Source organism: Rissa tridactyla, chromosome 8 (assembly GCF_028500815.1).
Source record: "Rissa tridactyla isolate bRisTri1 chromosome 8, bRisTri1.patW.cur.20221130, whole genome shotgun sequence".
Lineage (NCBI taxonomy): Eukaryota > Metazoa > Chordata > Aves > Charadriiformes > Laridae > Rissa > Rissa tridactyla.
The window spans coordinates 27,345,509-27,372,427 of record NC_071473.1 but is presented as its reverse complement, the minus strand read 5'-3'; the positions used below and the strand labels follow the sequence as shown (position 1 = coordinate 27,372,427).

Genomic DNA, 26,919 nt, shown 5'->3' with positions numbered 1-26,919 from the left:
TACTAATTTATCTTCTAGATCAGGAGATTGCCTATTTAGAGGAAATACACAGTTTTATCTGTCAAAGAGAGAAAGACAGCTCCCGTGCATTTCAAGCTGCTGACAGTTGATGAGATTAGCAGGGGTTAATGCGCAGCTGAGCATGGGATTTGCTTTCTCTGGGGACCTCCTATGCCTGAGGAAACAGTCTTCCTAAGAGAAGTTTTGGGGTTTTTAATTAATCTTTGCCCACAATACGTTGGTTTTCCGCCACAAGTTTATCTGCCACAAGTGCCAAAAAGATCGGAAGATATGAGGGGTTTTGTTTGATCCCTAAATAGCATTTTGAGTCCCTTCTCCAGGAAAATGAAGGACAGCAGTCGAACAATTAAAAGAATTACATCACCGAGCAGCTCACCAGTCACAGCTTGAAATAGCCTGCAGAAGTGTGGGACATTGCCTATTGTTGTTGAGGTCCCAAAACATGTTGGAATGGTCACTTGGTGACTGTGAGTAGCATTGGATTTGTCCATCACTGACTCCCTGGGCTGTGTCTACAGTCAGAAGCAAAACATCCCTCAACTTGTGTTGAAATCCCAAGGGGTGTTGGGTCATCTAATACAAATGAGTAACAACAGCTCTAACGTGTGTGCTGCGAATTAGAGAGGAAAATTAAATGTGCATTTTGGACTCAGGAAAACGATTAAATGGACAGGAAGGTCAGCTAAAATAACATTTGTGCAATCAAAGTGTGAAATGGAAAGAACACTGGCTGATGTTTTAGCAACTGAAAATATGAAGTATTTATGAATCCTGGAGATCAAAAAAAAGACATAATGAAGTGGTCTGGAGAATTTCTCTAGAAGTCTCCCTCCTGTCAGTACCCAGCACGCGCTGCTGGCTGCCTGTGCGGGCACAGTGCGGCTGAACTGTGTTCTGCAAATGCCACCCAAAGGTAAAAACCAGAATGCCAGCCGCAACGCATGGAGCTTCTGTCTACCAAAATTCAGTGTCAAAACACTGTGAGGCATTCAGAGGGAGACATCTGTTCGGATCTCTGCGTGAGTGGCTGTCCCTGCTCACAGAGCTAGAGCTGAACTTGCATGTATGACACTGCCTGTGATTATGGTAATGCAATTCAGAGGGTTTGTTGGAAGGAAGAAATACTGAAATGAAGGCTCAGCACTGAATGCTGAGGTAGCACTGAGAGTGTAGAAGTCAGCCCCGCACGTAGGGTTAGATGTTTGTTCCGCTGGAGACAAGCCAGTCATTTCAGAGGCACCAGAATTTGAGCTTAAAAAACCCCAAAACCTGATGAGAAGCCAGAGTTAGAAAGTTATGTAGGAGGCTGGGAGTAGCTGGGTAGAGTTAAGCAGTCAACAGCACAAGAAACAGTAGTTATATGTCATACCTAGATGTCATATACATATATATGACAGACCACAGAGTGCTTCTCGTGATGGTGTTTCCATGGCATAGCAACATGCATCCAGACAGATAGGAACCAGGCGATTAAAAGGTTGAACAGATCTCGGTGCAGCTGTAGGATGGTCCTCAGCTGGTGGGATGCTGCTGTACTGGCAGAGGGTGAGCACAGCTTCGGCACTACACCAAGGCTGGATGTGCACTGCACCGGGAGAGAAAAGGGAAAAGAAAGCCCAAGTCACCTGTGAGCAGCACGAGGCCCGAGAGCTGTGGCAAAACCTGTCTCAGAAATGCTCCCGACATCTGCCAGCCCCTGCAGCCAGTCCTCTTGGGGCTTCCCACAAGTTACTGTGAGTAGAGTCATGGGCTTTACTTTTGGAGGCAAACAGGCACACACATACAAAGAGTTTGGGAAGAAAATGGAGCAGAGACAGGCAGCTCGCCTGGTGACAGCGTTATCATCTTTTTTTGAAAATTGAGCTTGCCTGAAGCCATATAAATATATTTCAGCCGAGGATGAGCAACAGGTAATAGCAGCAATTAAGCTTGAGGAGAGACCCCCCCACAGAGTAAATCAGAAAGATGTGGGTCAGAGGTGTGAGTGATTTGCTTGAGCTGAGAAATCAAAGCAGAAATATGACTTTGGAAACCCAAGAAGGAAGCGGAGAGCGACTGACACATCCATCCTAAAATGAAGGCAGCAGCCACTGGATAAATCCGAGATCTGCTCTCTGGTGCCTACAAGAGGAGAAATGGGCCCCACCAGCCAAGCTGGGACGGGGAAAGTCGCTGCACTCATCACGGTGTGATAAATCTGGTTTTGAAATACCATCTGTGATTAAGAAGATAGAAATGTGTGCTGGTAACAGCATCCCTGTCTGCGTGACACCTGCTGTCTTCTGCTGGCTGCAGTGAGAAACTGTCACAAAACTAGGCCGTTTGTATTGATATTCAGGCAAATAAATTGGTTACCTGGGTTCTCACTAATCCAATAGTGCAAAGGCTAATTTAGTCAGATACTGTATATGGACTCACAAAGGGTGAAATTCTCCAGCCTTTGGATTTGGATTTTTTTCTTCCTACATCTCATTTGAACCCTGATTGCGCAGGACCACACGCAAACTTCCTTACCCCCTAAAACGAAACCCCATTAATTGAACAGGACAGCTCAGAGCAGAGAGTTAATCCTGGGCACAGTCTTTGCAGGCTTAAGTCCATAGAATTGAGGGAGCTCTGTCCCACCAGGCTTTCAGGCTTGCATGAAAATATGAAATAAAAGCAAAATCAAAAGCTGTGACGTATAAAATGTTGAACGTGGAAAATTTACCCCATTTAGCACCTGCTAGCGAAAATGTCTTGATGATGGCTATCACAGAAAATGGTCTGAAAAATGACTGCTTTATCTGAATCCCACAGACAGAGCAGTAGAATGATCATCAGAAATTATCTCTTTTAAGTATATATTATTACTGCAGGCCGTGGCACAGTGTGTAGGCAGCTGTCTTACTGTAGGAAAAAATACCAAGGCTGAGGTACAATTGAGCGGTTGACAAGCAGTTTCTAGGATTACATGTGGGGATTGTACCCCGAGAAGAGAAGCATCTCTGGCTTTATGGTTTTAAAAAAAAAAAAAAAAAGCAAACCAAACAAAAAACCCCTCAGCCAATCCAGGTAAGCTGTTCCAGAGGAAATCATCACCCGTCCCGTCATCGTAAGTTGTTTCCTACATGGCTACATGTAGCAGTGGCTTATAAAAAATAACGACAATGCAAATATGCTCATGGCAAAAAAAAAGAGGTTAAAACATGTCGTGGCACATGAAAATGTCTTGCTGTGAACTCTCATGGGGCCAGTGGATACCCCGAGCCCGGGGCATCGTGTTTCTGCTGCCCCAGGGCATGTCACTTTGGGTCAAAAGATAACTGTGTCTTCACCGCTGGTGTCAGGGTGGGTTTGCAGGGGTTTCTCCACTGATCCACACGCCTGGGTGCAGGGAGCCAGGCTGGAGACTACTGTTCTGCTGTTGGATGCCATGGGAGTGATGCCCAGTGGCAACTCGCTCCATCCCCTCGTTAGTATACTGGGCATGAAACGTCGGGGGAAGGCACAATGCAGCCTCTTGTGTCGTATTTAAAGAGTGCTGTTAGAGATTGGGGGGGTTGCTAACCGAAACGTATGCAAGGGCAGAATTATTAGGCTAAAACTCATTAGCAAAGTTGATTGCTCTTAATGACTCTATTGATTTTTCTCTAACAAAATAAGAAATGGACAAAAATTAGCACAGTATACAATTATTTAGTGCTGCCTCCCAGCATTTTCTTCCCGTCCTTTCTGCGAGTGCCGTAAACAAAACCAGATTGATGAAAAGCGTTCCCACCGCAGAGCCAGGCTAACGTTTCCCAGCGCCCACCGTCTCCTCTGAAAGGGGCCCCTGTGTCCTGCGAGCCCTTTCAGCAGCGGCAGAAGAAAGGACTGCTTGGTGCAGCTCATTTCCCTCTCCTGGCCTGCCTGGCCTCCTCTTCCTCCTCTGCTGGCCAGGGCTACACCGAGAGGACGCGGTGCCAGGCTGCAGCGCTGGGGCGGAAGAAGCATCTCCTGAGCTGCCTCCTCTCCCTTGGCAAGGCCGCCGGCCCCACAAAAGCCTATTGAGCCGGGAAGGCTTCTGCATTCGGTCAGCGTGGGGGCTTGTTTATTGGCCTGTCACCCGCAACAATGGGGGAAAGGGCTTTTCCTGTGATTTTTTTTCTTTTTTTTTCATTTTTTTTTGCTCTAAAAGGATATCACCAGCTGTGATGCGTGCCCTGATAGGGGCATCAAGATGCCCTTTCTAGATGCAACGAGGGGAGAGAGCAGGGGAATGAGCCCTTCTGGTCTGGGTACAAGCAGCAGGAGAGGAGCATGAGGCTTTTTTTTTTTTTTTTTGATTACCTTAAATTCACACTCTTGTGTTAAGGTGTTTCTGTGGGCATCTACAGAAGTTGAAAGTAGGATTTTGAAACTGCAGGGGAGGAAGACGGGGTTTCTTGGGAATTACCTAGACTTGGGTGCACATGTTCCCCTTCCATCTTCATCAGTGTAGTTCATTTACACTCTCAATCATTAAAACTTAACTTAATAGCCCAAGCTATTATGGGCTATTAAAGGATGGCCCATATGTTCCAGTTGTTGCTCTGTTCTTATGGCTTGTCTGGACATGGGAGCCTGCTCCCCTGGGCAGCAGAGGACAGGGTTTGGCCAGCAATCCTGCACCCTCATTTTCCAGCCATGACGTTGCTCTATTTTGGAGGGTGTTCGCCTTCTCTGCTTTCTTCTTTTCCTTCCTGACACACATCTGCTTCCAAAAAAACCCTCACCATCACTTTGGTCTGCACTTGGATACTACCACAGCTCCTCTGCTCACGTTGTGCTGCTCATCTGCTGACTGCCGCGTCACGGGGTCGGTATTTCGGTGTGTTTTCTTCAGAAAACCTTAGCAGCAGTGCAAGCTGTTAGCTCACCGTTTCAAGTGGGGTCTTGCCCAGCCCCACCAGTATGATTCCCCATCTCAAGCACAGCAGGCCTCTCACTGATTGCAGCTATCATCTCCTCCAGCATCTGTCAAAGATCTTCTGAAACAACCACGGGGGACAAAAATTGACATTTTAAAGTATTTTGCTGGACTGGGGCTGTGGTGCTTACCAGGACCAAAGCAGCCTTCCCCCTCTGCCGGCGAGGAGGTGGAGACCTCTCCTGCCTTTCTGCCCGAGGACCACGGAGGAGAAACCCCTGCTTGTTGGATTTACAAGCAGCGGGGAAGGCAGCTTTATTCGTTCTCTGATCTTCCTGAGGAACAGTGACCTTGTTATTACTGATAAAATTTCAATTAGGGAATAAGCTTTAGACAAAAGCTTTTGTCAAAAAAAAAAAAAAAAGAGTTGTAATTTTTTTGGCTTCCTTGTAGCATGGTTTCTCCCCTTCCTGCTCTTTTTAAGACACTAAATACCCATTGCTGAGTAAGACCTCACTTACCACATGCCCTCCTTCAAGAAGATGCTAAAGCATCTGCTTAACTTTCTGCTCATGAGCTACTCCAGGGCTGAAATGCTGTTTCCCTTGTGCTTAAAGGCTAGTGTGTGCTTAACCCTGCTGAGCTGTGCCAGGGCGCTTCAGACCTTGCCGAGCTGAGCCCCTCATGCTTCGTGTTGATGCTGGAATTAAAGGCTGGGCATGTGTTGGTGTGGGACTTCTTTGCATACCAGGGTGGGTGCAGGAGAACATGGAAAAGGTGTTTGCTGTCACAGCCGATCCCCCCCTTCCACAAAATCAGCTGCTCCTGACAGAGCAGGGTGGTCCCACCGATTGTATCGCAGCCCACCACTGGGAGGGTAAACATGGCCCTTCCTTCTCCTGAAGAAAGAAAAGCAGCATCCTCTTCGCTTGCTATAAAACCCGAGTGAAAGCAAAATCCCTGATTTTGCATGCAAGCTGCCAGCCTGCCGTGCCGTCGTTCTGACATTATTCTTGGCGTGTAACGAACGGGTCCCTTGCCCTGCGTCACAGCGTGCTCCTGCAGAGAGGGACAGCAGTGGTGAAGACTTCAGCCAGCCATCGAGTGGCTGCGGGAGCCTTTTTTGGTCCCCCTCAGCTCCCTTGCTGTGTCCTCACCCTTCCCATCAGCTGGGAACCCAGCTCTGAAGGATTTCCCTGCAAAAAATACAGCACCCTTGGGCTGCAGCGGGGCTCCTCATCTTGCCGTTGGGTGTTACCGCAATTTGGGTGTCAAACGAGCTGGTTGGGTCGGGGTTGCGGGTGTGTGCCGGGCTCGGTGGGTGGAAGAGCTGCCTGTCACGCTGCAGGAAGGCGTGGGAGGTGTTTCTGGCGTTTCAGGCAGTTCTCACCCTCCTCCTCCTCTTGGCTGTGCTGCTGCTGCCCACGTGCAGTGGGGGAAGGACCAGGCTAGTGGGAAGCTTGGGATGGCGGCCGCTCCCTGCCCACTGGGGACCAAGGGCCACAACCTTGAAGGCCACCTCCAAGGCACGGACACGTCTCCATAAAGAGGGAAATAAAGCACCTGGCTCTCAGCGGCCTTCAGGCGGTGGCTGAGAGGTGGTATTTGCACACTGTGGGAAGGCCTTCTTCAGCACATTACTTTTTAAGCAGTTTCTTAGCATCCCTTTGAGAGGCAAGGTGCTTGGTTGCCACAGAGCAAATCCAGAAGCAGAAGAACGGCAGGAGGAATGGGAGGGAAAAAAATGCAAGACAGCTTTCTTCAGTGTTTTGGGTCCGTTTGAGCCTTTAATAGCACTGATGGCCCCTGGTGCAGAGCGTGGTGGAGAGTGATGGGCCACAGGGCCCCTCTTGAACAGGAGGCTGGGCACCAGGTGAATGAATCTCCTGAAGTGCTCTGAGCCTCAGTGATCAGTCACTACTGGTGGCTTGCACAGCTCTGAAGCATGTTTGACAAAGCCTTTGTCGCCACTGGCTTACTCTCATGGTTTTGTCCAAAAGTACAAACCAGCGGATTTGGGCTTTGCTGCAAAGTACTTCGGCATTCCTTCTTTCCGAGTCAAATCTTTTACTTCAAAAAATGTATTTTTTTCTTTCTTTCTGGGTCAGTGATTACTGAATTGAAATTAGGGCTGAGTGATCTCTTGGGCTTTTTTTTAACGGGCTAGGAAAGCCCTTTTACTAATAGTATTGGGCCATGGAGAGCTCCTAAAGCGCTGCACATTCCTGGGTGTGGACCCTCCAGCAAAGCGAGCTCTGCGGTCCCAGCATCATCAGTGGGACATTTTGTGTGTCAGAGGCATTTTGGAGTCTTTGTTCCCAACATGTACCGCAGCTGTGCATCCCAAATAAACTGATCACTGCATCAAGAATCATCTCTCCCTTTTCTTTCCTCACTTTTTTCTTTCACCCTCCTCTTCCCAGGCACGACAGTGGCATGTTTTGATTTGTGGGGCAACTGGGTACCCCTTTGGTTAAGTTTCACCTATTTAACCACTGCAGTACTGGTCTCCTCTGCTTACAGGGTGTTGTCGAGCTTTTACACTTTATTACAGGTCTGAGACTATTGTGTTTTTTTCCTTTCCTTCTTCTTCGCCAGCCCTTTTCTCAGCCGCTGGGATTTTCCGTGCAAGCACCCAGGTGACCCACCCAGCACATGGGAAATAGTCCCGAGGTTCAGATATTTGACACGACATTTGAGGTGCTTGTTTTTTGCACTGTACCTCGGGTGGCTTGTGTATTGAAGAGCTCAGCTGCGGCTGTTTCTGCGTAGAGAAACGAGGAGAGTGGGTCCCGTCAGGTCCTCTTTGCAAGAAACAGCCAGCGAGGGACAGGACGTATCTTCTCCAGACCTTCCCGAGGTTAATACACAGATAGATGTTCTGCAAGTCTTGCGTTTGGGATGAGATGGAAAGCATAACACAACCGGTCTGTGTTTTGTGAAGCTCGGCCTGTTTTCCCCCATTGTGCAAGTGCGATTTCAATATGAATGGTATCTTTTGCCCTTAGGGTAAAGTCTTGCTGAGGTTATCAGATGAAGTATTCTTCTTCCCAGCAGCTGACTTGCCTTGCTCATAGGATTACGTGCTTCGCTGCTTTTGCCTCAGAGATTACGTTTTCGCAACGAACCTATAGCGTTGTGTCCATCAGGGTGTATCTGTACATAAAACAGTTTTGTAAATCAGTTTATTGGATTCCCCACAGAACTCGATATAGGGGATGAAAATGATGAGATTAACAGTGGCAGAAAGGGAAGGGTCTCCTGTACTGATTTCACGCAAATCTCCCAGAAGTGGTTGGAGCAGTTGTGCAGACTCCATTCCCTATTTTTCAGGTTTCTGAACTTAAATCTCCTAAGTTTAGAGAAACGAAATATATCAATAGTACATACTCGATTTATGGTATTCCTCTCTTAAAATAGTCATTTACGAACTGTCCGGCTTTTTTCCTTGCAGGGTCGTGATTATTGTTCAGAAGAGGAGGATGTCACATAGTGCCAATTCTGCCACTCACACCAGGAGTACTACTGTGTAAATAGATTACAACCCAGTCGAGACCTTTTGGAAGTCTTCTAGAGCGAACAGCACTACATAACAGAAGAAGATAATTTCCACATTATATGCTCCATTCAGTTACAGTGTTTCTTAATGAACAGATGAGGAATATTGCTAAGAACTCGTAAGGAACTCTTTTTGTTGCTGCTAGTTAAAACTTGTTGCAACTTCTCACTTTTTTCTGTGTCCAGATACGCAGCAAATCCTTAAAGTTAATCCAAAAGACGTTGTTGATTTTATTGAGGCTTCTGGCCTGTTTTCTATCAGATGAGGTAGTGTTATACAAAGCTTCCATAAGTGAACATTCAAGCATCTAAGAAACACCCTTAAGCTGTCTGTCAGTCCGCGGTCGGGCTGGAGTGCTTATTAGTGCTGGTGATTTCAAGCTTTGGAGATGGGGTGTTTTTGCCATGGCAGGCCTTGTTTCTCTGCTGAGAAGAAGCTGAGAAACTATGATCCATTAAAAGCATGTTATCACTGAAATACTGGAAGTGATGCAGGAGCAGGAATTTGTATTTTAAGAGGAAAAAGAGTTTCATTTAATAGGTATCTTAATCAAGGACTAAGCTTGCAGTATTGGCTTTGCTGAGCACGAATGGGAGTGTGATCACAATCATTTTGAATCTCTTTTTTTCTAAGAAAATAAACATTTTACTGTTTTTATGTATTCTTGTCTTTTACCATTCCTACAACACAATGTTTTAAGAGTCTGGGGACAAGGAAGGCAAAGCCAGGCCTCCGTGTTGATGACTCTCCAGGTCTAATCTCTTGAAGCAGCGCTGTGCCAACTGGGGGTATCTGTTGCGTGTCCTGTAGAGTTTATTTTTCCATGTTTTATGGAGAGGATATTGCCTTCTCAAAAGCAGATGTAATATTTTTAACAAATGCTGTCATAAGTAAAAAAAAAAAATAACAAAAGAAAAAGGAAAAAAATACACCTTCTGTATTTATTCTTTCAAAGAGATTGTTACCTGTGCCAACATTTCTTCTTGCTTTGACACCATTCGAGGGCCAGGTTTGCATTGCATTCCATGGAGGAACTTCGTCAAGACATAGATTTCTGTATTGTATTGATTTCATTGCTGATGTGTGTGACCATGAGACTGCATTAATAGCATCGTTTGCTGATGTGGCCAACACTTGAGTGGGGCACTGAGCCCGAAGCCCTTTAGCGTTGTCGCATCCCAGCCTCCCTGGAGATGAGGTTTCACCGCCTTCCTCCCAGCACATCGTCCTTCTTAGGGCCATTGGCATCGCTCAGTGCTACGGAGGCATTTGATCTGCTCAGTTCTTCAAGGTGATAATGCTGTCTTTGTGCATATGATTTTTTCCATAATTTATGTCAGCTCTCGAGCAGGTAGCCATGCTAAGGAGTGTCAAGAGCCTGCACATTTCAATTATTTAAACACTTCAATTAATAAAGAGTCCCGGGGCTTGATCCCGCAAATCCTTCTCTCACAAGTGCTTTATAAAGCTTTTGCAAGTAGTACAAGAGTGATGGAATTGGGTCCGTCCTTTTGAAACGTGGCGTGTTTTCTAGAGGCCGAACGTCTCATGTATAAATTTCCCCATACAAATCCCATGTTACACGGCACGGTCTATCAAAACACAAGCCTCCTTTTGCATGGAGTTTCTTTCAGCCACCTATTAGTTGTAATATATTTTTTTTTCTTTTCTTTTTTCCTTGCCGATGACAAAGACACCAGAGTCATGGGCTTTGGTGGAAGCTTTGTGAGCAAGGAAAAGCAATTCCCATCTTTCCTCTGCACTTAATGTATTCAAGCAGGGTGAAAAAGAGGAGGATGGGAGGAGAAGGAAAACGGCTTCTATCTGATACGCTGTGCTTAGCTGTAAATGTTTTTTTTCAAAGTTTCTTTTAAAAGAAATGCCAAGAAAACTATTTGAGGCCAAGCTTCTTTTTAGGAGGCTGTCACACCAGAGCTGCACAGTCACACTGCGTCACCATCGTCATTCACCTAACGAGACGGGGGCTGTGAAGGCTGAACGTTGCTGCTCTGGGGGCAATTTGGGCGCAGTTTGATGTGGTGCTCACAGTATGTGTTTGACCTGGAGAATGCCACCTGGAAAAGAAAATCTGTTTGTAGACTGGCTATTTGACAGTTATTTTTGACTGCATCACTAGTAACCAGGGATAGGGACACATTTTGTGTCCCTGCCCAGGGCAGGGGCTTGGAACTAGATGATCTTTAAAGTCCCCTCCAGCTCTAACCATTCTGTGATTCCATGATTTTGCCTTCATTCTAGTTTCATGAGGTTTTGGCAATGCCTTCCTTCAGTCACTTCCCGTCTCCGTATTGTATCTATTGCAGCATATATGCTTTGACCTAAAAAGATGATGCCTCTTTTTTTTTTTTTTTAAATATATAATAATTGTGAGTGTCTTAACCTATGCGCCCTCCCAACCCCTTCCACTGCTCCCAAGGAGGCAGCTCCAGTCATGGTAGTCAGGAAGAGCTTTGCTCTCCTACCTGAAATGTGGTTGTGTGTGTTAGACTCGGTTAACTCATGGGTTTTCTAATGCCGCACCAAGGAGGAGCTGGCTCTTCTGCGTGACACTTGCATCTTACTCGATTTCGAAGGCTGGCATTTGGTATTCCTGAGCTTTTTCAGGGGTGAAGGAAATCCTGCTCCTGGAGCCAGCACCAGCCCTTGACACCAAGGTGGTGCTTTGCCTCAAAATCATCACCCTTGAACCAAGAGCAGCATTTGACACACAGCATGGCTTGAGTCACAGGAGGCTGCACCTAAATTAGATTAAAGAAACCCAAAACCATATCGGTACTTTTTTCTTCTCGGAAGGCTGCGGATTATTTCACATCATTCGAATGCTGACACCTGTATTTTTTTCCCTTGGGACTCCTGATGGGACATTTCTGGGCCAAGTCTCTGCATGTGATACAAGGGACTGGGGTGGTTTCCTCCAGCCCTGGGACTTTGAGGAACCGCTGAAGGACTTGAGCAAAGCTCCAGTCCATCCCATTTGGGAGCAAGGCTTCGCATGGTCAGATGGACTTGCTGACCTACTGCAGGATTTTCCGTGTTATTCATATAAATTAGGCTCCGTAGGAACCGGTAGAGAGCGTACCTTGGCAAACTCTGGGCTTCTCTCGAATTTTGTGGCGATTCGCACTTTATCATGAAGAACTGGGCAGGGTATTAGAAGCTCTCTGGGCTTTTGCTGGTGGCTTTTAGGAAGCTGTCTTGGACTCACTGGCAATATTCAGCCTTTTCCTGTGGTTGTTCCTCCTAATCTCTGTTTGGACTTACCTTTTAAAAATACACCTGGGCTGGTTGATGCAGGACCTGCTGTGGCTCCCCATGGAGGTCTCATGGTTGGAGGTATGTGCTCTGCCTCATGCCGTTGGGCAGCACATAGACCTTGTGGTGTCACGGGGGATGAGCAGCCTGGAAGTCCATGGACAGACGGCGAGGATGGATGTGCAAGTAGATATAGCAGAGAAACCAGCCCGCAGACCCTGGCCAAAATGCCCTTGAAGAGGATCATCAAAGCAGCTGGTTAATTACCTGACTAATACCGCGGTTTCCCGACTCCCATGAAGCTTTCTCTGATGCTGGACTTCAGCCCCAAAACTATACCATCCAAAACGTCACATTAATTTCTTCCTTTGCTTTCAGTCACAGCTGGGGTTTGTTTTGGATTAAGTGTCTCTCCTGGGACCCAGAAGACCCAGCTTTGCATCCTCCCCTGCCACAAGTCCTTTGTGGCCGTGGACAAGCCATGCAGGCCCCAGGTTGACTTACTGCACCCCTCCGTCCCTCTGTGCACAGCAGGAATAGCAATGCTTTCTGAATCCTGACTGCACAGGCAAAATCCTCAGCCCACGACCGCCCTCATCCCATCGTCTCACGCGTACTTGGGCAGGCTCTGACCTTCTCAATACCCGGAGGAGTTGTGCATGGTGCTGCCACAAGGCACAGACATGAGCCACAAGACACTGCTGTTGGAGAAAGGAGGCCGCGATCGACAATATCGCATGATTTTTTTGCAGCGTGCCTTTTCATGGCTGAGAGCCCTGCCCATGAAGCACAAGTACTTTAAAAAATCTGAATTAGGATACAAGAGTGAATAGGTAAATGAAGCACCAGAGAGACATGTTTAAGCTCCAAAGACATTGCCATCATCATATGAAAATTAAGAGTGAAGATAAATATTCAGTTCTCAGCTATTTCAGTTTTATCAAGTCTATAAAACAATAATTACCTGTCACTTCGATTTTGGAGTTGGTGATGACTCAACTCCGGCTCGGCTCGGCTCGGCTGACACACCAGACCTTCAGGAGAGGAGAGGCTTCCAGCTGGGTAATGTCTGCATATAACGAGGAACAAATTTAACACAAGCTTTAAACAAAAGGGGGTGATTTGCCATCGCTGCTGGCATTTCTGTCCCACTAACAGCTTTGGTTAGCAGTGCTGCTTCACAGGTGACAGTCCATGGTGCCACATAAGCTTCATGTCCAAGATGCAGGTTTTATAGCCGCATTTTACAACACGTCTTGCCACTTTGGCCATTTCCCCTTTGTTTTCTAAACTGAGAGCTGGCAAACTCGAGCTCTGATGGCCCATCGGGTGCCTTCACACACGCACACACCCCCCCGCAGCAAAGGGAGAACCTCCCTCCCCTCCACGTCACCTCAGCCTGCGGGGAGCAGCAGCACAGCTCGTCCCCCCCATTCCCTGCCACCAGTGAAGAGCATCAGGCTCCACATACCGGCATAATCACCTCTGTAAGCTTAAATTTCTAACCCTACAAAAGTTAAAGAACATTTTCCAAAGCCAGCACCGTCTGTAAAGCTTAGTGAATGCAACCGTGTGTCCAGCAAGACACACACCCCCACCCAGTGGCAAGCAGGATGGAGACTTGCTGCCTTTTGGGTCCTGCTACCGTTGGGAAGTTCTCCTTTTCCAGGCTGAGATGTGTCTCTATTTAGTTTCATCCTGGAGATGTTTGGGGAAGAGGAGACAAGGAATGCAGGGGTGGGTTTGGAGGGGCAGGTTGTTTGCTTTACTGTTGGGGAGGAAGCCCTGACGCCGAACATCCAAAAAGTTGGGTAAGCCCTGGGTGAAAAATTTGTATTTCAGTTCTTGTGCCGTTGTGGATGTCGTGTTTGGCAAAGGGAAACAAATCCCAACTCCGGGGAACTGCAAAATGTGAAAGTTGGTGGAATTCAAAAGAGTTCATGTCTGTCTTTGACATCCAGATAAATGCTGTCTTTGAGCTGGAAGATGGCACAGTCATCATCATCACCTTCACCATCATCTCCTCCCTCATCATCATCATCATCATCATCATCATGATGTGTGAGACCATGAACCTGCTTCATAAAAGCCAACTATAACACCATCCTCGTGGACATCTACTCCCTGTGCCCACAACAACATCTTGGCAGCGTTGTGAGCACCAATGGAATGTTTTAGGGAAAAAAATTGTCCTTTTTTTAAAGTGTTGCCCACATTATGAAAGCTGACACTATTGGAGTGCAGCAGTTTCATGTGGCAGCCAGGGGCCAGGACGGTGCAGAGGACCCCACCAGTGACTTCCACTCTGATTACTGAAAAGCTGATTGAATGAAGACGCCAGCCCTGGGGCGGGGGGTGATCCAGGCTCGAGTCCGTACCTTTATCCGATGGTTGCTGCCGATCGCTGATTTATCCGCCAGCTGTCACACACAGAAGCGAGTGATTTCTTCTCTATCGGACCGACTTGCTTCCTCCTTGCTGCTCTGCCATCCCGGATGGTTTCTGTTTAAATCAGGAGACCTGAGCTTGTATTTCAAGCTCTGCTAATTAATAGCGGCAGCCTCCCCTTAATGGCTCTATTGGCGGGAGGCGTTGCCCTGAATGGGTGTTAGCATGGGATGCGTGGGATGCAGGGCCCGAGCGTGGTACCCTGGAGCAACAAGCATCCTCCACAGCTGCAGACTTTCCTTCCCCTCCTTCCAAGGCTTCAAGGTGTGAGTTGAATATAAAATTTGTTCCTCCTGTATATAATATATATTTCTTTAAAAAATTAAATTTTGAGACAAAAAGTTCTCGAGTGCCATTGCTGCAAGAAACTAGAAAGCTACGTGTGGGAACTGAGTGATATTCTCAGGTTTTTGGCATTCTGCTTTTGTGTCTATTAATAATCCCCCGGAGTGAGTCATATGGAGATGCATTTATTCACTGAGTCGGAGAGTGCTGCTACCCAAAATAGCAGCTATGTAATTTTTTATGATGCTGTAATGCCAGTCCGGCGAAGATTGACATCATTTAGCAGAGATGCTCCCTGCCTGGCAATCGGATAACCCGTGTCAAGCCCTAAAATAAACGTGGAAAGCCACGTGCTCAGTTACATAAAACAGCCGTGAGAGCAGCCTGTGGCGGAAATGCCCTTTCCTGCACATCTTTTTCCTTTTTTTTCCCTTGGGCCTTTCTAAGCCTTCTTTTCTAATTTTCTTAAAGCAGAGTGTGAGGAGCATCAGGCCAGAGGGATGGGGAAGTGGAGGGGAGGATCACGCTTGTTTCTAACCATCAGCATTTAACTCTATTACCACCCCGCCGCCTGCGAGAAGAGGTCCACAGACAAACCTAAAACGTGCCAAATTCAGTACATCCAGCTCTGAATTGCACACCATGTCTTCTCGCCCATGTTGCCGCTCCGCTGGCTCCATATTTCCCTCTGCAAACCTCCAAGCATCCTCCTCGGCTCCTGCCCAAAACCCAGTGACTCCTGCCCATCCCGGTGCTGGCAGCCTGGAGTGTCGCGGTGGCCAAGGGCATGAAGGCAGAGAAATGGTCGGCGTTGAGCATTTTAAGGCAGGGTGAAGCTGGTTTTCTGTGTTTCTTCTCATTCTCTGCCCTGCACTGCTGCCATGAGGGCTGTCCTGGTGTCGCAGCCGGCAGCAAGCCCGAGTGATCACAGGCGGTCCCGGTGCTCCCTGAAAGCAGGTGCACTACTACACAATACCTGCACGCTCTTTTTTTTTTTTTTGAGCCATTTTGGATTAAATGCCTCCACCGTGGGACCAGCCCTGGTGGCATGTCGTCACGCTGTGCCCTCCGCCAAAGGATTAATAAAGATGAATTCGCCCACGCCAGGGTTTAATAGCTTGGGTGAACTTTCCCAGGCAAACAGTGGTTTATAGAGACCATCCCAGCTGGAAACATTTATTAACATTATCTTTTTATGTAGCACATAGGAAGAAAATTGGACTCCTGCCACCAGCAGCTCCGGGCTGACGTGAATGATGGGCCTTGGAACAAGCAGCAGCTGAGGGTGAATTTTTATCAGAGCCACTGAAGTCCTCCAGCTTCAGGTGACCTGACTAGAAAGTGGAAATGGGAAAACTGAGCAATGGCAAGTAATTAAGGATAGTTTTAGTAGGAGGTGTGATGTACTGGTGCCATCATGCCACCCTCGCCCTTCCCGCATCTCTGCGCTGACTGTTCCTGGGGACCGGAGGTATTGGGCATGTGTTCAGATGGGAAATAATGAACTAAATATTCCTGATTTCTTGTTAGAGAAGAAATATAAATAAGGGCAGGGATGGGGCCCCCCCTGGGCCACCTGCAATGGGAGAGACACTCCTTGTTATTTCAAAGGGGATCTGGGCATTGCAGCTGGCAAAGTGGTGGAGTTGAACATGCAACGATAATCCCAGATGCTCCAAGGACTGGGGGAGAGTGTTGCTAAGAGAGAATGTTGGTTTCTCTAAGAGAGTTCTTTATATTTAAAAAGAAATAAAAAAAAAAAAAAAAAGTAATGCACTTTGCTGAGGTTTTGCTCCAGGGTCTCTCCAGTTACCCCAGCAGAGAGGAGAGAGACAACTTTGCTTCTGCTGGTGGCTCTGCTGCCACCTCCCGAGCCCCTGTCCAACAGCCCCCCGCAGCAGGAGGGGCAGCAGCTGGAACCCTCCTGGGCCCAGTCTGGGGCTCTGGTTTCCCCGAGGCTGGCAGCTGGGAACTCGCCGAGAGTCTGCTCTGTCCCCTCGTTAAGGTTGCTAATAAAGACACAGAACAGCACCCGTGTGACTACCAAAGGCCTTGCTAAAAATCAAGGCAAACACAGCTCGGAGGGCAACTCAGAAACTGATGTCAATTTAGCACAGCTTGACCAGAATATTTACATTTTATTAAATCTTTACAATCAGCAATTATAATCAAGTACACAATTATGTACACAGATTATATACATTTTAGCCCAGACTTTTATATCACAGTACATAGTTGCCCTTAGAAATATTGTATACACTTATCACCAGACAGTAAAACCCAACATTAGTGTTACAGCACCTGTTATTAGACATCTTTCATAAGAAAATATACGGCTGTAAATTGGGCTGGCTAAAAAAAAAAATCTTATAAAATCTGAACATACAATATTTCATTCACAGAATGTTTTGTTTTGTTTTTTTCTATGTTCTGACTGATGCCTTTTGCATAAGATGTCCCGTTTTGAACCTCTCAACATACACTTACGCCTACCGCTGTGCCTTCAGGTGCGCTGGCAGCAGGAGAAGAACCAAAGCTGGGCTCATTTTGAAACTTCATTAAGATACAATAAATGTAAACAATTGAGAATATTCCTGTAAAATCAAATAAGAACTTAATTGGCTGATCTGAATTACATGGCATGGGATAAGTGCTAGCTCCAGCTGCGATTCCTGAATTCTTCAGTGTTCAATACCATATAAGTAACCGTAAAATACCCCGTACAAAGGAAGAGGAGACGACTGATGAATGACGTGCAGGCGATACTCCACACGGAGGGAGCAGACTTCTAACATTTTGGGAAGCCTTACTCCCCTCTCCAAAAGTTAGGGGTTTGTTGTTTTTTTTTTAATACATTCTTCTTGCTTTTTAAGATGACAGTGACAGAAAATGGAATTCTTTTCAGAATGATATGAAAAGGTTAAACTAATGCCTATTTCCTCATAAGGAAATACAAACTGAAAATAACCTGAATAAAACTGCCCCCCCCAATTTAGTCCTCTCTCCCAAAAGGTCAACCCTACCCCATTCAGTTCTGTAAACAAAGCTATGGCTCTCGTGACAGTTTCAAAGGTAAAGTAGAACAAACTGAAACAAACAAAAAAAACCCCAAACCCAAAGCCCTACCCAAAAGGAAGGAGGCAAGAGTTACATCTCTGAGGTAGGCCACCACCAAAACGATGCTTCAAATCCGTACAGAGTTCTGGGATCGTTCGCAAATCCCTTAAAAGGAGAGCTAATGTCTGCTGCTTTATCAAGAGATGTGGAAAAGCAATTAACTAAAAATGAGCTGGTGGTGGCAAGGAAAGTTAACCTTTTAATAAAATTTTGCATCTACACATAAATTTTCTGCAAGAAAAAAAAAAAAAAAAGAAAACCTTTAGTTGCAATATTGACAGTCTTAACATAATGACCAGAGGGCCTCTATAACTATAAAAATAATCCTATTTCCACCAAAAGAGCTAAGGGGGATGAAGCTGTAGCCCATATTGAAGAGCACGGGAACAAAAATGCTCCTTTTGTGGCACCACGCACCGGCAGATGAAACGAGTTGCCAGTGAGGCCCCGGGAGCTGACCCCACGGCCCTGCTGCTGCAGCTGACCGCACTTGGCCACGCTGCTTCGAGTCCGGGTGCTGCCAGGGGAGCGCAGCATCCCCCGGGGACGCACCGGTGCTCCAAGTAACAAAGGACACTTAAAAGGCTCCCACGATCAAATTCCTTACGTGAAGAAACTCACATAACAAAAAAACATAAATAAAAAAAAAAATCTCAACTGAAAAGCCCTGGCTGCTTCAAGCCCCCTCATTCAGTCCAAACCTCCATACGGTTATTTGTGCAAAGGAATTATAACTACATTTAAAAGCTGATTTATTTAAAAGGACACTTATTCGCTATTCCACTAACACTTCACTTCCTCCTCAAAATTACCTCCTACTCTAGTGATTTAAAGTTATCAGTTTCTGGATCATAGTCTGATTGACTGTCGTGCTCTCAAAAGGTGCCCGTGCATTTGGATACTCTTGACAGCAAGTGGCATTGAGTTCACGTCTGCAGCGTCTGCCTGGCATTCGTACTGTGCAGGAGTAGACAGAAATACATACAGTAGGGCTGGACTAATTAACAGTTGCATATTTAGCACGCATAACTTCACCAGCTAAATGAAAGGTGCAATTCAGATTGGGGCTTTTTTCTATTCCACTGTGAAGATGAATATAAACCTCCATTTCTAGCCTGGTGCAGCATATAGGCAGTGTTCATTTACTCTTTAATATAAAACAATTCTTTGAACCACAATTCACTAAAAGCAGTTTATATAAATCAAGTTAATTAGTTTTTGGCAGTTTCTTTGGACACAGTCAAAATGTCTCTCGGTTGTTTAAACATCCCCATTTTTATTTAAATAATGTTTTTCGTAATAGGGATAACAAACGAGGACTCACACTTACCTGTAACAAACTCCTGGAACCCCGAGCAACACCAGTCAGCCTGGCAGCTCATGCCGCTGGACTTCCAACTATGGACCCAACAAGCCAAAACTTGCGCCTCACTACTAGTACTGGCCTCGCTGCCGAAGTATCACACAGATAGGAGTTGCGTATAAAAAGAATGACAGCACAGTCAAGCTGTTAGAAATCAAATTTGTAGAAAAAGGAAGATTTTTTTTGTTATATGCTGATCTAGTTCTGTTTAGTGTCCTTGCAGAGAATATTGCCAGTTTAAATTCCTTATCTCAGGGTCGGTTTTTCAACCTGGAAGGCCAAGAGAAACATCTACCTTGTCCACTTTACCTTAACCTCAAGCATAATGTTCACAACGCACCGTGAAGCTGTATCTGGTAGACCCCAAACGAGCAAGGCTGCCTTAGCTTCCCTGATGGAACCTGTTTACAAAGCACACATCGCCTTTGGTTTATACAGTTTCTCCAGTTGAAAGTGGAGCAGAAGGGAGAACTCGCATGTCCTCATGGTCGTTCTTCATGGTAACAGATGGAAGGAGTGATGAGCAACACTACTACGTCTCGGCATGATGTGTCAGGACGAAATCAAACCGCTTCTAGCTGTGTCTTAAAGACAAGACAGCTGGAAACGTAATTTCACCCGCTGCTATCAGTGAAGCCTTTCAACTCAGTAATGATAAGTGAAACCGCACCTTCGCTCGAGCCAGAGGAGTGGCTTACCTACTGCCTTCCGGTGCCCTCACCGATAACCGTTACCCGGCACGTTAACCCCACCGTGTTCAACTTGTGCCTTCCAGAGGCCAAAGGAGCGAGACCTCTTGGAGTCTGGAAGGCAGAAGTCAGGCTGGTTCCCTGAAGGAGACTCCTGGGTTACAGCACCATGCGGCGGAGCCAGACAAATGCTTCGATTGCACGTTCCCATCTTTAAACAGGAAAAATTAAAACAATACAAAGAGCCCGTGCTGGATTTCTGTGGTAATTTCCAGGTGAAACCTGGTTGCTCATCACAATACTGAATATGTTTCCTAGTTCTCAGGTATCAGGGCCTCACTTTTACCCAAAGAGTTCTCCACTTGTTTATTAACAAATAAGTTATTATTACAAGTCATAGCTCATCCTTTTCCATCATTTCAAATGCTTCTATATCTTCATTCCAGTCTGCTAATATGGATTCCATGGGTTGGACTTTATTATCCCAGTTAACTTTGGAATTTGACTCTGTCTCGGTCTTTTGTTCCTGAGGCTGGTGATCCCCTTGCGTACATGCTGGCTCCGGGGCACTGGCCTCGTTGGTTCCAGGGACAGAGGAATCCTGATTTGAAATGGAAATACTGTCACTGTCTGCGTCAGCAGGAGATAAGGACTCAGGGTCAGTAACATCAGAGCTTTCTCCTTCTTCAGACTCCTCACTGACTGCACCAACATCCTGAGATGCCGAAGTAGCTTCTTCTGAATTCTGTTTATGTGAATCGTTTTCAGATAATTTCTGGTCCATACTCTCCATTTCCAAGTCTTTGAGAGGGGAGAGGAAAAAAAAAAAAAGGCTTTGAAAAAAACCAACCCCACCTAGGAAGGCAGCATGTTGTTATTTATTTATTTCATAAGCAAGGTCACTTCCCTTGACCTTATTCCTAGACTTCCCACTGATATGAAAACTTAATGTTATCAAGGAACATATTTCACAGAGGAAGGTGAGGGAAGACGTTTAAACAAGGGCAACCAATATGGTGAGATTGGTTCCTCAAACTGGAATAGTGGCTTCTGGGTCAGTGCTAGTGGCCATCCTTCAGTCTTAAGCAAATACCCACTGCCTGCACTGAACGTTAATGCTGGATTGTAAAGCACCCCCAGACCCACCAGGATCCCACTTCTAAGCAAATGGAAGACAGAGTTTCTTAATTTTACTGAACTGGGAATTAAAGAGAGCCAAAGCCAAAGCCTCCCTCGTCACATCCCCACTCAAAGCAACTCACACACATATTTCAAGTAGTAGTTTAGCCCATAACTCTACAACTGCTGTCCAATTTAGCCATGCAGTTAGAGTTGGAGTTAGATCTTTACACCTAGTATACAGGACACTAATATTTCAAAACTTCTAGGGAATTTAACTGAATATGCCATGTTTAACACAGGATACTTACTGCTATCAATAATGTAGTTTGGAATCATTTTACCTTTAAAGATTGTTGCTGGGATTCCAAACGGAAGCAGAAGGAGGGGGGAAGAAGCAGACAGGCATTACAAATTCTCAAATGCAGAGCTATCTGTTTAGTATTTTGCTAGAGCAGCTGAACCATAGTTATAAAAGAGGAGGAATCTGTAAGCAGCTATGAAGAAACAACACTGTAGCTTTCAGCATATCACCTTTGCAAACGTGCACAAAATAAAGGCTGTCATGGTTTACTAGAGATACTTGTTCTTACATACTCTGCTTGGACAAAGCAGTGCTCCACAGAAGGCTAGAATTTTCTACTGTATGCAAACATTTTAACTGGAAATGTATTAGCTTGCAATTTTTTTGTATTACACACGAAAAACTGCAAAACATCTGAGGTCAGCAGCCTTATTTCTCATGGTAACAACTTCTTAAATAAGCAAAATGGTTGTAACAGTTGTGTCTCTCCTTTTGGGTACGAAGCGCGTCACTGGGGAGCTTGATAAGAGAGAGGCATTTACAATGTAGGGCACTGAAAACGCTTATGCTATTCCTGACACCACTTCAAAGCGGATTATGACAAAAAGGGTTCAAAAGGAATCCAAAAAGGATGTATTTTCTCATTAGTCAAAGTGACATTTAACTTACGAACGGCATTTCTGGATGTTAATGTTAACTTGGGGGGGTGGCAGATAATGACACATCTCGGATATGAGTTATTTCCTAAGAAAGCCATTACCAGTGTCAAACAGAACTACCGCTACCAAATAACGCATCTGCACCTTTGGGTGGCAACAGAAATCACTGCTGTACATTTCACATTGCGCTGTGGCACAGACGGAAGCCGAATTTGTATAAATATCCTCTAATCTTACCTCTGTCTTTCGCTTTATCAGAAAGGAGCACCTCCACAGCCTCATACTCCCGGATTGCATCCAGTATGATGTTTCCTTCCTTGTTGAAGAGGAAGAGCATGGGAATCGTGATATCATCTGTATTCTTTCCATCACCAGCCATTTGGAAGAGAGGAGCTGTGTCACTACTGCTTCCCTCGTTGTCATCTAGCCAGATGCACACAAAAGGAAAAGGAGGAAACCTCCCGTTAGATAAATGGCCTACAACTCCGAACTTCAGCCGAGTTTTTGAGCAGCTTTCTACTGCCCAGTCACCTAAGAGGATCTCGGACAGAAAATAGTACGTCAGTTGTAAAAAGCAAAAATCCAACTGTGTACTTGTTTTCCTTATCGTTTGTCATTTGTATCTCAAGTGTCCTTCAGCAGCTAGCAGACAGCACTATTTCGACACTCAGTGATCCTTAAAATAACAACTTTTCATCTGCGAAAGCAGTGACAATCACCCATCCCAATTTCTTTAGCTGTACTTTCTGTGCAGAACTAAACAAAAGCAAAACATTTCTTCATCTTCCAAAAAATCGCAATTTCCTTGTTGGAGTACTGTCACATCAGAGAGCTTAACAGCTGCTTGTCAGCTTCCAGTATCTTCAAATCTGTAAAATATAGGTTACATCTACACAAACTTAAGATTTCAAGGACTTAAGATTTTATTTACCAATAACAATGCCACCTATCGCTCCAGCTTTTTGAATGTTCCGTGCCTTTTCAGCAAACATACACTGGCCTCTCTGCATCAGAGCAATTTTCTCTTTCACTGCCTCAGGATTAGTGATCTCTGAGCATCCGTTATATGGCTTAATGGTTGCAACAAATCCTCTTGTCTGTTTGGAAAAACAAAAACAAACAGAAAGAGAGAATTACAGCACTAGGCTCAAACTTGCAAAGGATTCCTAAGCATTTTCATTTCTTCAGTTAGTCTTCTGTCAGCGCAGGCAATCTTTACCCTGAAGCTGGAGTTCTAAGAAGCCAAGAATGACCAAGTGAGAACCAAACTCTCACATTCAGCATATTTTGTCTGTACCTGTGAACTGTTGTCTCTGGAAAAATTTCTTCTGTCAACTGCTAGTCTGGAACTCCTCTTTCGAGCTGCATCTTGCCCAATCCAAGTCATCGGGTTTTCCTATTGCTTCCAATAGGAACCATTGCCTCTGGGATATTTTCTTCTTCCATCAAGATACAGCTTTTTATAAAAGCTTGTGTAAGAACAGCCTACTTTAACACTAAAAGGGCTTCTGCAAATTCATGGCTGACATGGTAGGAAAAACTTCCCTTAGATTAACATCTCTTAGGAGATGCACTGCAGATTATATACATTTGTTTCAAAAAAATCATACTATGTATGCAATGTAAATCCTAAATCATGACTGATGAGTCGGGAGCAGAGCACGGGCCACAGACCGATAAGCCACTCATTGGCTTATCAAGACTGTCATTGCTGTCATTCTGTCATCGCTGCGCTCTGTCATGTTAACCACTGTAATTAATTGATCGCTCTCTAGTCAGCCATCCTGAAATAGTACCAGTGCTGTAAAATTGAGACAATAAGGCAAGTAACAGAAAGCTAGGAACACATGACATACACATCTCACATACCCCTGCTTTGTGTTTGGATAAATCCATCCCAAATTGTGCTGGTCCGGCAGTCAAGACCACCCTGCCAAAGAACGGGTGGGAAACAATTTGAACAGCACGAGGAGGCAGCTGTTGCTCTTTCTGTTGCTGACTGGAGAGTTCAATCATTTCCTGCATGAACCGTAAGCCATCTTCAGCATCAAGGGAACTTGCTGCCTGAGTAGTAAAGAAACAATAAACAGTTTCCTCTTAAATGTTTGAGAAACTTCGAAAAAAACCCCAAAAAACTGAAGTTAGGTTTGCTTGGATCACTGCTACAAAGATTTTAAAATACAGAGTGGTTGCTCACTGGCACTCATTCATCATTTCAAATGAGGAATTTAACTTTTTAGTGTCTCCACCACACTGTAGGCTAAAAATATATAACCATAGAGATCTCCTAAACAAACAGGAGTATCTCACACTGAAAACACATACTTGCAGATAAGATGCTATTAATGCATCACTTCGACAAGAACAGTCTCCATCTAATTTAATGGAAGATTGGTTAAAAGCGTTGCTGGGGCAAAACATTAACAAGCATCAACTTGCTAAATATAGTTGCACATTCAGCTCATGTGCCCCCTTCCACAGACCGGCCGTCCCTCCTGAGCCTCTAAGTGTCAAGTACCATTGCCAGCAGGATTTTACTAGAAGTTTTCAGAAAAAGTACCGTCAGGTCTTACTTGCACTGCGTGCTGTACTAATTGTACTCTTCCATCTTTCAGATGAATCAAACTGACTCCCATCTTCTTCAGTATCTCCAAGTGTTCAGGATTACTGGCCATGAAATCTCTGGCTCTCAGTGGTGGCTTTGGTCCACTTCCCAAACTCTCTTCTCTGCCAAAAAGATATTAGAGATCAAAGCTTTAATAAACAGATTATTCTAAAAACATTACTCTTGCATTATTCCTACCACCACGAGATTAGAATTCTTTGGAATAATGTTGAGTACAAATTTCACTAGAATGCAACTTCTCAGTCAAACTATCTTTTTTAAAAGTTGTCGCTATTATCAATAATTTTGTAGTGCAAAAAAGCACGCACCATGTTGATAACAAGACTACCATATGCTATCTCTCATTTCTAAACAGTCTGCATTATTGTAAGAGTGACTAAAACCAGTCTTCCTCATACAGCTGCTACTCCATTTTACTCATTAAGTATAAATACCAAAGAGGCATTTCGAAGGATAAAGTTCCTCAGCTTTAACAGACCATCCTAAATTCTTCAAAACAGGTGAAGTTATGTATGGTACCACGATTCGCTTACTACAAAGAAGAGTTGCAGAACTGTTCAAGAGACTACAGAAATTAATTTTGCAAATCAAAGAGACATATTCCCTGTAATACCTGGGCTACAATTCCCACTCTGAACCTGTGGCTCATTAAGCTCCTTTTGCTTTGAAAGACGCACTAATTCCTGCTGGAAATGAACTAAGTCTTGCTGGTGATGCCAGAGAAAACATAACTGATTTTTCCTGTAGCTAGGCTACCCGTTTCAAAAGGGCTCCCAACTCAAGCAGAGCAAACTCCAATAACACCTCATATTTCTCCTTCCACGTGTAACAGGCTCTATTCGGCTCACTCCTACGCTGACAAAAGACAAAAAAAATTTCATCTTACGCTCTGGAAATTCCCCTAGGACAGCTCTTATCCACCACGTTTTTCAAAGGCTCACGAATACTCTGAGCAAACATAGGGTCATTTGGGAAAAGAATCTGGGTGTTCGGACAAGTCCAGTCAAAGTTGCTGTCATCCAGCTCTGTGTATTCTGTAGTCTAAAATGAAAGACACACGTCACCTATTAAAAATGCAGGTTACATTTTTATACAAAGAAAATCAACAAATAGACCGACCCTTAAGTAATTTGTGTACTCAGGACACAGAGCAGTTGAATGCAATAAGTGTCCTACAGGCACACACGTTCTGGGAACAAAGAATACATCACTCTTCCATGCTGCACCTTGTAATAATAAAGGGCAAACCCCTTTCTAGGAATAGCTAAATTCAATACCAGCTCGAATTTGTAACTTACCAAACTTGCATCCACAGTTTCTAGAATTTTTTTGCAAAGACAGCTAATCCTCTACTGGCAAACAGCACTTCTCAAGCCCACTCATGACATAGCTGGTGCCCCTGCACTTTCACGTGCTGGACGAGTAAAGGAGGTAGACACAATTTCACTTGATACTGCCTTTGTGCTGAGCAGACCAGCTGCAGGCCTTAGACAATTCTTGCTTCGTATTACTAAGAATGTCACATCTTGTGATACAAACAAAAGATTCCCCTCCTCAGGAGCCATACAGACTTGCAAGTCTGAATGGGCAAGGATGAATCCACATATAATTCAAACAACCTCTATTTTCAGAAAGGATGACAGAGTTAACATTTACACAAATTGCCGTTTTGTAACACGTGAAACCAGGTGGAACATGTACAGTGATTTGGAGCCATATTTAGTCTGGTTTTAGTTTTGCAAATAACTGGCTGGATAACTGGCAAGTTAAATACATTAATTTTTTATAGGTGAGAAAATTATCTACTTGCAAAAAAGCCTGTTTGCAACGTATTAGCTAATTAAAAATCAAATATTTAAAGGCTCCCTAAAACCTAAGACCTAAAAGGCTATTAGTTTACTGGAATAAACACTTTAAAGTACCTATGCTCTTAGTGTGACAAATATTAGCCACGTCACTCAAGAAATAGGGTCTTGCAAGCACTAGTGCGAGCATCAGCGTGGTAGGACACGACCTTTCCTGTTTATAAGAATAAATACAAACAGGATGTTGGGTTGCTACTACCAACTATTTCACAGACATTTCGGCTTACTAACGCTGTGTATATTAAAAAGAATTTACACATTCCATTTATTCTTAACAATATTTTCCTCCACCAGATAAATTCCATAAAAGAGTAACACATCTTCACAGCCTTTTAGCTGTTTAATGCATTTTGTTGACACCATTTCCAGTGGATCTTTCTTACTTGTATTATGCACATTAGCAGCTTTGACTTAAAGAGTTTAAGAAAACTACATTTGAACAATTTACTCTATCTTCTTTACTGGCCTTTTATTAACTTTTGCTGTTCTCAAGAGAAGTACATGTGTCAGGCCAGCACTTCACACAGCATCGGCTGTGGGAATCCTCTCTGCCTCAGAAGTACCAACTTCTCACGTTGGGAACAAAAGTTACATAAAATGCTCCTTCAGACCCTTCAGAGGGAAGGGAACTTCTTGCACAGTTTAAAAAGCATAGTCTCCGTTTCCAAAACTCAAAGATAAAAGATGGTAAATGCTCAAGGAAAGAACACGCAGAGAGGGT

The 26,919-nt window shown here is 44.8% G+C and overlaps 2 protein-coding genes across 5 annotated transcripts in view; one reads left to right on the top strand and one right to left on the bottom strand.

Moving 5' to 3' along the window:
* The window catches only part of C8H1orf21 (chromosome 8 C1orf21 homolog), a 118,186-nt gene extending 109,075 nt beyond the window's left edge, over positions 1-9,111 (top strand). Inside the window, exon 6 of the mRNA XM_054211608.1 lies at positions 8,346-9,111. Coding sequence (XP_054067583.1) covers positions 8,346-8,384 — 39 coding nt within the window. The 3' untranslated portion in view covers positions 8,385-9,111. The remainder of the gene's footprint in view (positions 1-8,345) is intronic.
* An 8,177-nt stretch (positions 9,112-17,288) lies between these two features.
* EDEM3 (ER degradation enhancing alpha-mannosidase like protein 3) overlaps positions 17,289-26,919 on the bottom strand; it is a 29,612-nt gene continuing 19,981 nt past the window's right edge. For 3 of the 4 annotated variants that reach the window (XM_054211536.1, XM_054211537.1, XM_054211538.1), the window contains 6 exons: positions 25,220-25,374; positions 24,281-24,434; positions 23,577-23,771; positions 22,639-22,804; positions 21,945-22,130; positions 17,289-20,426 (listed from right to left, as the gene is read on the bottom strand). In XM_054211536.1, the coding sequence (XP_054067511.1) occupies positions 20,020-20,426; positions 21,945-22,130; positions 22,639-22,804; positions 23,577-23,771; positions 24,281-24,434; positions 25,220-25,374 (1,263 nt within the window). In that variant the 3' untranslated portion in view covers positions 17,289-20,019. The remainder of the gene's footprint in view (positions 20,427-21,944; positions 22,131-22,638; positions 22,805-23,576; positions 23,772-24,280; positions 24,435-25,219; positions 25,375-26,919) is intronic. The other variant, XR_008468016.1, reaches the window with a different exon arrangement.